This window comes from Equus przewalskii, chromosome 4 (assembly GCF_037783145.1).
Source record: "Equus przewalskii isolate Varuska chromosome 4, EquPr2, whole genome shotgun sequence".
NCBI classification, from domain to species: domain Eukaryota; kingdom Metazoa; phylum Chordata; class Mammalia; order Perissodactyla; family Equidae; genus Equus; species Equus przewalskii.
The window spans coordinates 35,193,415-35,203,257 of NC_091834.1; the positions used below are offsets into that span (position 1 = coordinate 35,193,415).

The 9,843-nt window shown below is 46.9% G+C and overlaps 1 protein-coding gene across 1 annotated transcript; it reads left to right on the forward strand.

The window, feature by feature from the left end:
• The first annotated feature begins 462 nt into the window (after positions 1–462).
• FZD1 (frizzled class receptor 1) lies at positions 463–6,815 on the forward strand. The gene has a single exon (XM_070615649.1). It carries the CDS (start codon positions 3,017–3,019, stop codon positions 4,976–4,978), a length of 1,962 nt encoding a protein of 653 aa, XP_070471750.1. The 5' UTR covers positions 463–3,016; the 3' UTR covers positions 4,979–6,815.
• Positions 6,816–9,843: the final 3,028 nt, after the last annotated feature.

Consider the following 9,843-nt stretch of genomic DNA (forward strand, 5'->3'; position numbering starts at 1 on the left):
CTACCCCAGAAAGGGAAGGGTTTGGGTAATGGTGTGGTGGATGCTTAAAGCATGTGATGCTCCTTGGCAACTAATATATTAGAATAAATTCACTTTTCACCCTGCCCCAGTCATCTAGAATGACCTTGAGAGAATGCAACACAGGACAGGTACGTCTTTATGAGAGAGGAGTGGTAGAAGGAAGTCAGCTTGGTGAAGTTTCTACACATGGGCTACTATCAGCAGAGGAATGAGCATCAGGGTGGAGGGTAAGATGAACAGTTAGGGCTGTGAGTGCTCCAGCAACCTCAGAGAGCATCTGTGCTTCCCAACCTCCTTTTCAATATCGAGATCTTTCATAAATTACTGCCAACACAAACACACACACACTTGCACACTCACATTCACATATGATACCTGTTGTCCATTTAGTACTTGTAGCTTTTTCTTTTACTAAATACTAGGAATCCAGAAATACTTGAAAACAAATATATATTTTATTAAGTTTATGAATTTATGGATGTAGATCCATGAGTATTTGAAAAACAATAATATATGTATCTGAGACAAACAGATATTTCATTTTAAGAGGTAGAGATATGACTGCACATTCTTTAGAGACACCAACGTGCACAGTGATGATATTTGCAGTGCCCTGTTAGTATGTAGTACAAGTAACACCCATCTTAAGTAGTGAGCTTCATGTCTAGCCTAACATTCAAACTTCCCAGTGACAGTGCACCTCAGGTTCCCTCTTTCAGAGTCATCCTGAAGCCACCTTCTGCGTTTGTGGGAAAAAGTGACGCTCAATAGCTCCCTCTTGTCGGTATAATTCAGCCCAAACTTTTTAGCTTAGACTAAAACTTTCTCCTGCCTTCCCATAATATCTCAGCCACATTCACCCCACCCCTCCAGAAATTTAAGTCCTTCAAAGCTCCTGTTTTTGCACCTTCCATCCACTTCTCCATCAGAACCCTCCCGACCCCGTCCGTGTGACAGCTGCTTCCCTTGTGCTCCTTCAGCTTTGAGATGGGGGTTAGGCTAACTGATCTACATTTCCGTGTCCCACTGAACTACACCCTCCCGTAAGGCTGGGCCATGTCTTGTGCATCTTTGTATTCTACTACCTAACAGCACTTACAGCATAATGGGTGTTTGGTAAGTATTTATTTTATACAAATGAATGGAGAAACAAAAGATCGAAAATAATTGTAGAAAAGTATCGCCAGATTGGACAAATATTACAATACAGTTGAAACATTTCATTTAGAAGACCCTAGGCTAAGTATGTATTGACAGATTTTTAAATTATATTACATTATTATTATCCTCATTTTTTTCTAGCTTTATTGAGGCATAATCGACAAAACTGCAAGATATTTAAAGTGAAAAAAAGAAAAGTATCCCAGGAGAGCCTAATCACAGGCCAACAAATCCTAGGTAGAATTAATAATACAAGGGCACTTTATTGACAAAACTGAGTCAAGTGGTTAAACCATTACTCTAAAATATCTTACAAGGAAAATGACAACAAGAATGTGAGTCTGCTGAGATGCATTGTGTGGTTTGGAATTAGGAAGGGAATATGCAGTTTGCTTTTTGCTTTCAGACTTCATTGTTTGTTTTTTAAACTGGCATCCCCCCCTCTGTGTATGGGGTGAAGACAGCGCTGCAGCCCAGCCTGTGACACCCAACCAGACCAGAAAGAACGCTCTGAGAAGGTCCCCAGAGCCATGGGCGGCCCCGGGCTGTGGAAGGGCCCAGGCTGCCCGCAAGCGGGGTCTCGGGCAGCGAGCACGCTCCGAAGAGACGTTGCGGTGTTCTCAAGTTTTTCTCTCTAAATATTTAATGGATAGTTTCCTTTGCTTCTGTTTCTGACTTGATTAAAGAGGAGAAAAAGGAGTTCGCCTACAAGAAGGATAATAGTAGAAGACGGCGCATCTGGCTTTACTTTTTAAATTACATCAAAGTTTGTGTTTGTGCTTTGTTGTTGTTTTTCTTCATTTGACAGCGATCCCGTGAACTTCTCCTTGGGGGAAATGGCGCGTCCGAAGCCCGCCAAGCCCAGCCTGAGAGCCCTAGGATTTAGTAGAGTAACATTTTAAAGAAAGCCTCGACAGACATAAACTCAGAGGAAGCCGTGCGCTCCTTAAGTCAAAGGCATCTGTTCTATCGCAGCCCTCGATTTGCTGTTTGTAACCAGCGTTAAGAGTAGGATCTTTAAACATGAAAATGGATGAAAGAAAAGAAAAGCTAAGTCCCGCGGTCTGCCTACTCCTATTCATTATCTCCAGCAGCATATGGGACCATTCTCCTACTTGCCCTCGCCCTTTCTTCCGCAAAAGCAAAAGCAACCAAGCCTGTCCCGCTTCATAGCAAACCCACTCTTTGTGCCTGAGCGGTGCCTCTGCCACCACTACTACTTCCTCCACCTCCCGCCTCCTCCTCCTCCCGCCCGCCGCCGACTTTCGATGGGGGAAGAAGGCGGACGGCTCCCTTTGCGCCGGGAAGCCAGTGCCGCGATTGGGCGACGGTCCCTGAGCCTCCAGTTCCGCGTCGGTTTCAAGGCTCCTCCCTCCTGGTGAAAGACAGACTGCGGGGCGCCTGGAAACCGGTCCGAGGGCGCGCGAGGGAGAGGAGAGCTAGCGAGTTGAGGGATTGACACAAATGGTCAGGCGGCGGCGGCGGAGAAGGAGGCGGAGGCGCAGGGGGGAGCCGAGGCCGCTGGGCTGCGGAGAGTTGCGCGCACCACGGGGCCGCGGCCACTAGCGCGGCGCCGGCAGCCGGGAGCCACCGAGCCGAGGGCCAGGAAGGCGGGACGCGACCCCGGAGCGCCCGAGCAGCCGGGGCTGTCCCCGCCGCCCGCGCTTCATGAATCGCAAGTTTCCGCGGCGGCGGCGGCTGCGAGACGCGGAGCGGGAGCCGGGGCAGCGGGCCGAGCGCGGCTCGGGCTCGACGGAGGGCACCGGCGCTGAGGAGATTCCCCCGGCCGCGGGAGGAGTCGCCGCCGGCCGCGCCACCGCCAGCCTCAGCCGAGATGCGCCCAGAAAGGAGCCGAGAAAGTATGGCTGAGGAGGAGGCACCTAGAAAGTCCCGGGCCGCCGGCGGCGGCGCGAGCTGGGAACTTTGTGCCGGGGCGCTCCCAGCTGGGCCGGTGGCGGAGGGGAGCGGCGACGCGGGCGGCCGCCGCCGCCCCCCGGCTGCCTCCGGGCGCTTGGCGCGCCGGCTGCTGCTGCTGCTTTGGCTTCTGGAGGCTCCGCTGCTGCTGGGGGTCCGGGCGCAGGCGGCGGGCCAGGGGCCCGGGCCGGGGCAGCAGCCCCCTCCGCCGCCTCAGCAGCAGCCCAGCGGGCAGCAGTACAACGGCGAGCGGGGCATCTCCATCCCGGACCACGGCTACTGCCAGCCCATCTCCATCCCGCTGTGCACGGACATCGCGTACAACCAGACCATCATGCCCAACCTGCTGGGCCACACGAACCAGGAGGATGCGGGCCTCGAGGTGCACCAGTTCTACCCGCTGGTGAAGGTGCAGTGCTCGGCCGAGCTCAAGTTCTTCCTGTGCTCCATGTACGCGCCCGTGTGCACCGTGCTGGAGCAGGCTCTGCCGCCCTGCCGCTCCCTGTGCGAGCGCGCGCGCCAGGGCTGCGAGGCGCTCATGAACAAGTTCGGCTTCCAGTGGCCTGACACGCTCAAGTGCGAGAAGTTCCCGGTGCACGGCGCCGGCGAGCTGTGCGTGGGCCAGAACACGTCGGACAAGGGCACCCCGACGCCCTCGCTGCTGCCCGAGTTCTGGACCAGCAACCCCCAGCACGGCGGCGGGGGGCACCGCGGGGGCGGCTTCCCGGGGGGCGCGGGCGGGTCGGAGCGAGGCAAGTTCTCGTGTCCGCGCGCCCTCAAGGTGCCCTCCTACCTCAACTACCACTTTCTGGGGGAGAAGGACTGCGGTGCGCCCTGTGAGCCGACCAAGGTGTACGGGCTCATGTACTTCGGCCCCGAGGAGCTGCGCTTCTCGCGCACCTGGATCGGCATCTGGTCCGTGCTGTGCTGCGCCTCCACGCTCTTCACGGTGCTCACGTACCTGGTGGACATGCGGCGCTTCAGCTACCCGGAGCGGCCCATCATCTTCTTGTCAGGATGCTACACGGCAGTGGCCGTGGCCTACATCGCCGGCTTCCTGCTGGAGGACCGGGTGGTGTGTAACGACAAGTTCGCCGAGGACGGGGCGCGCACCGTGGCGCAGGGCACCAAGAAGGAGGGCTGCACCATCCTCTTCATGATGCTCTACTTCTTCAGCATGGCCAGCTCCATCTGGTGGGTGATCCTGTCGCTCACCTGGTTCCTGGCAGCCGGCATGAAGTGGGGCCACGAAGCCATCGAGGCTAACTCGCAGTATTTTCACCTGGCCGCCTGGGCCGTGCCGGCCATCAAGACCATCACCATCCTGGCGCTGGGCCAGGTGGACGGCGACGTGCTGAGCGGGGTGTGCTTCGTGGGGTTGAACAACGTGGACGCACTGCGTGGCTTCGTGCTGGCGCCGCTCTTCGTGTACCTGTTCATCGGCACGTCCTTCCTGCTAGCCGGCTTCGTGTCGCTCTTCCGCATTCGCACCATCATGAAGCACGACGGCACCAAGACCGAGAAGCTGGAGAAGCTCATGGTGCGCATCGGCGTCTTCAGCGTGCTGTACACGGTGCCAGCTACCATCGTCATCGCCTGCTACTTCTACGAGCAGGCCTTCCGGGACCAGTGGGAGCGCAGCTGGGTGGCCCAGAGCTGCAAGAGCTACGCCATCCCCTGCCCCCATCTCCAGGCGGGCGGGGGCTCCCCCCCGCACCCGCCCATGAGCCCTGACTTCACAGTCTTCATGATCAAGTACCTTATGACGCTAATCGTGGGCATCACGTCAGGCTTCTGGATCTGGTCCGGCAAGACCCTCAACTCCTGGAGGAAGTTCTACACCAGGCTCACCAACAGCAAACAGGGAGAGACCACCGTCTGAGACTCCGGGGCTCAACCCATTCCCAGCCCTCGGCCCCGTCCCAGCCACCCCCAAAAGCTGGCCCCATGGAATCCTTGCCAAGCCTGGCCACTCGAGGCTTCCTCACTAGACACTCACGTTCGCAGGCTTCTTTTAACAACTCAGCTCCTGCAAAAGCTTCCGTCCCTGGGGGCAAACGGACTCGAGGGCTCAGCTGCCAGAGGGGGAATGGACAGACTTCCCTCGCTTTCACACTCTGGTACCGGGACTGTACGCTTTTATGATTGTAAATAGCCTGTGTAAGATTTTTGTAAGTATATTTGTATTTAAATGACGGCCGATCACGCGTTTTTCTTTTACTTTCCTTTTTTGTTTAAATTCTAATTATTTAGGGCGGTTTAACCGTTTGAGGCTTTTCCTTGTTGCCCTTCTCGGAGTACTGCAGAGAGAAAGCCGGAGCAGAGCACCGTCGGTGCTCCTGCTGGTCCTCGCGCGCCCCTCCCAGCCGCGGGTGGGTGCATCTGGGGCTGTGCGGCCCGGGTCACTTCCTGCCTCCTCTCTCTGCTCCCGCCCTTCCCTTCCTTGCTTGGGGTCGGGGCATTTTAGGTACTGAACTCCACAAAGCTTCCAAATCCGGGGTGGGCCCCCCTGTCATCCCAAGTCTACCCTTGTCGGGGCCAGATTGAGAAGGCTGGTCCCTCTGACTTCCCGAAGCTGAATTTTTTCACTGTCGAGAACCTTCCCCTAGCTTCAAGGAGGCCCACGGATGTGGGCGCTGGCAGTCCCGGCCTCCCTCGGCGCTGGCCTCCACCGCCCAGACGCTCCCTGCTTCCCTCTAAGTTGGTTAGAGGGTGAGCGGGATAACTAATGCCAAACTTTTTTAAGTCTAATTTTTGGTGGATGAGCTCATTTCATTCTCTGGTGACTAAAACCTGGTATGGGTTTGGCCAGCGTCATGGAAAGATGTGGTTACTGAGATTTGGGAAGCGGCATGAAGCTTTGTGTGGGTTGGGAGAGACTGAAGATGGGGGTTATAAAATGTTAATTCTAATTGCATACTGATGCCTGGCGACCTGCCTCTGGCTTGAGACAGCCCTGTTTAGATTTTACCGTTCTGTAAAATGGAAACGTTGAGATCACCTGGAAAGCTTTGTTAAGGAGTTGATCTTTGCTTTCCTTAACAAGACAACAGAACTAAACTGAGTATGAAAACTTGAAGGAGATTTCAGTGTAATGGACTTCCTCAAAATGAAGTGCTACTTTCTTATTTTTAATCAAATAATAATTGGACATTTATCAGAAACTTTAAAATGTAAAAGTTGTACACTTTCAACATACGATTACGATTGTTATTCAGCAACATGTTCTGAGGGAGGAACAATCCACATCACTAATAATAACCTGGTAAGATTCCAGAGGGTAAAGGAGGTGGAATAATTGGTGGGATTAGCTCCTGAAATAAACAAAATATGGGCATGCATGCTAAAGGGAAAATGTGTGCAGGTCTGCTGCATTCAGTCCTGTGTGCTCCTTTTTGGATTTACAGAAATGTATCAAATGTAAATCTTTCAAAGCCATTTAAAAATATTCCTTTAGTTCTCTGTGAAAAAGACGAGAAAAGCAATCCTCCTGATTGTATTGTTTTAAACTTAAAGAGTTTATCAAAATGCCGGTACTTAGGACCTAAATTTATCTATGTCTGTCATACCCTAAAATGACAATGGTCTTTGAATTTGGTATGCATTTATTCTGTTCACTATCACAAAGTCATCTATATTTATAGAGGAATAGAAGTTTATATATATATAATACCATATTTTTAATTTCGCAAATAAAAAAATCAAAGTTTTGTACAAAATTATATGGTTTTTGTGCCTGAAAATAACAGAGGTGGAACTGTCTGAACTATGAACTATCTTTACATTTTACAGTGTCCCATAGCCAGTCCCACAGTATATAAATTCAGGAATTCACTGAAAAAGTCTGTCTTTAAACCTTTAGACCAGTCCTTCAAAGAACGGTCCTACTTGCATTGTTGTGATTGACATTGTGAAGTCCCTAGAAAAGATCTGCTTTAATGAGAGTAATAATATAAAATAGAAGTTTGCAAATTATTTCTTTATTCAAAGAGGATTATTAAAAAGAGAACTCCAATTTTAATATTAAAGCTTTTTTTCTTTCAAGGGATAAATTTACATGACTTTTTATAGTATGGAGGTTTATTTTTAGATCATCAGCCATCACTTTTGTCACAATCTTTATCAGGTATTGTCTTATGTTTCCTATAATCTTGGATATTCCAAAACCATAAATAGGCAATCAATAAATGGTTAACTGACTGTGTGTTTATAAGCATTTTAAACAGCAGTGGGGTGTATAAGGCTGTTTTGTTGTTTGCTTCTGAAGATCACATTTTTATATTGTTCTAGGAACCTTCTCCAGAGGATTTATCTAGTCGGTCTGCTCTTAGTCAGAATTTATGTATATGTGGAGTGTATATATAGATATATACATATATCTCTATATTATGTTTATATATACACATATGTGTACACACACACTAATTTTTATAAAATAGAGATGCGAAGTTTATTTATACATTTCACAATATGGAAATAACGTTATGAGAAATGGAAAATGCCAGATAGAAACCTCACATATCTTTGGAAAACAAGTCTCTTATTCCTTTACAAACTAAATATATCTTTATTAAATTTTCTCATGAAAACATTCTGTGACAAAATGCCAAGAGGCTAAAATGAAGAGCGTTGATACAATAGAATTACTTTCGTGGTTGTAAGGCAATTGTGTTATAAGTCATCATTATTATTTAGTTTAAGGCAAATTAAAAAATTAAATCTAATTGAAAATATAGCATTCAATTTTAATTAGCAAGATGTAATTTTATCTTCTTTTTGCCTTTGTTAGATTAATCTAATATAGTAGATACCTGAGGTTTTATCATATAGACACAAAAATGGCAATAGCAATTCTTAGGCCAAATTAAAACACGTCTCCTCACTGCCTAATTCAATCAGATAATTTCTGAAAGAAAATTTGTAAAGGTTGTTAAGCTCTGTCCAGGTCTCTATCTGCGGAATAAATATAGAACGTTCGTATTCTGGGCATCCTGAAAATGATGTGACTGAATTTGATGCAGAAAGGTTTTATAATGCTGGAATTAAATAGCTTTAGAAGACAATTTTAAGTCACCACCAGGCCTTGTTTTTAGGAAACAATTTATTTTAAATTGTGTAGCATATAGAAAGCCCGTGTATTCTTTTGTGTCTTTCAATACTGATGGCAATATAAGACTTGCCTGAAAAACCATAGAGCTACTGGGAATATAGTCCCATTAACATGCTGTTTCCATGACAAACTATTTTCAGATGGTTTTTTCAGATGGATTTTATTTTTTTAAACTAGCTATCAATTGAAGTCAATTTTTCCCCTCACAGTGTGCTTGATTCAGCTTTTGTAGTAAATGTATACATGGTATGAAAGCTTTCTTATGCTCTTTTAAAAAAAAATGCCACTTTTCACTTAAACTTTGTGAAAGCAGAAAGTCATATTTTTAATCTCAAAGCCAGCCACTGTCAAACATATGCAAAACAGCTGGACCAGATTTTTCAGTTTGTCTGAGGTAGTCACTTGTCAGCCTGAGTTTACTGGCCCAGTCCTTTTGTTTCCACCAGGCGCTGAAGCCTTTCTTCCGCTGTAGTCCATCATTCCTAAAGTCCAGCATGTAACTAGGAAAGAAGACCACAGTGAAGAGTAGGTGGCCAATTAAGAAAAAAATTGCCTAAACCACAAACCATTTCAGGACTTGGGTGACTTCTGATCACTTTCCCTGGTATCATATTTCAATCTTGGCTCACATTTGTTTTTTAAAGATGCCACGTTTTCAGTTGTGTGTGTTTGTGTTCAACTTCACTACTCCTGCTTTTATTGCTTTCTAATCCATTTATTGATTTCTAGGCTACGTTTTATGTAATGTACATGCCATTAATTGAAACCAGTGGTATGACCCTGAGAATCTCTGAGACATTTCTGATTATAGTATTCCGTGTAACTGGGTCAGAGAGATAATCAAAATGTGGTCTTTACATATGTGTTGAGGTGGACACCAGTGATATTGTCATTGAATACTTAACAGAATATACTAATATCAAAATCTTGCAGGATTAACTTGTAAGGACCAAAATAACATGTGGGCTGTGTATAAGAATTCTCCAGTTAGATTACTGAAAAGGAATTGCAATACTACCTTAAATTCAAGGCTTTTATTTGAACGCCCTTACATTTGCATTGGGGTCCTACAAGAGAAGTACCAAACAAGGTAAAGTTTATTTTGGTGATTCCTAAGATTTATATCTATATTTTGATATATATTGGCATCTGCCAATAGCCCTTAGAATTTGAAAAACAGTACTTGAGTTTCAATCATGACTCAAAATTCCCTTAAACTTTTGGGCTTAAATATTTCTATCCACTTTGGTCATACACTTTACCAATGAATGTATTAAACCATAGCAATTATAGTGACAGAATAGCTTACTTGGAACCAGGTAGTTAACAGACAGATAGTCTCTAGCCTAATTTCCCTGAGTTTTATCATCATCTGTGGTGACAAGTGTCTCTACTCCAATACAGAATCAAGTTCCTATTTAAATATAATGACGCTTCCTTTGGGAATATTTGTTTGTGAGTGGGTTTGGGACCCTAATAACAGGTCAAATAAAAGGATTTGTCACAGAAATCTTTCCGATGTAGTAGATAGGCTCAAGTACAATCTATAAGTACATGCTACAATGAATATATAATAAATATTCTGAGAGTCATCATCAGTTTTATAAGTCAAGCAGATTCTTAAATTGCTTAAAAAA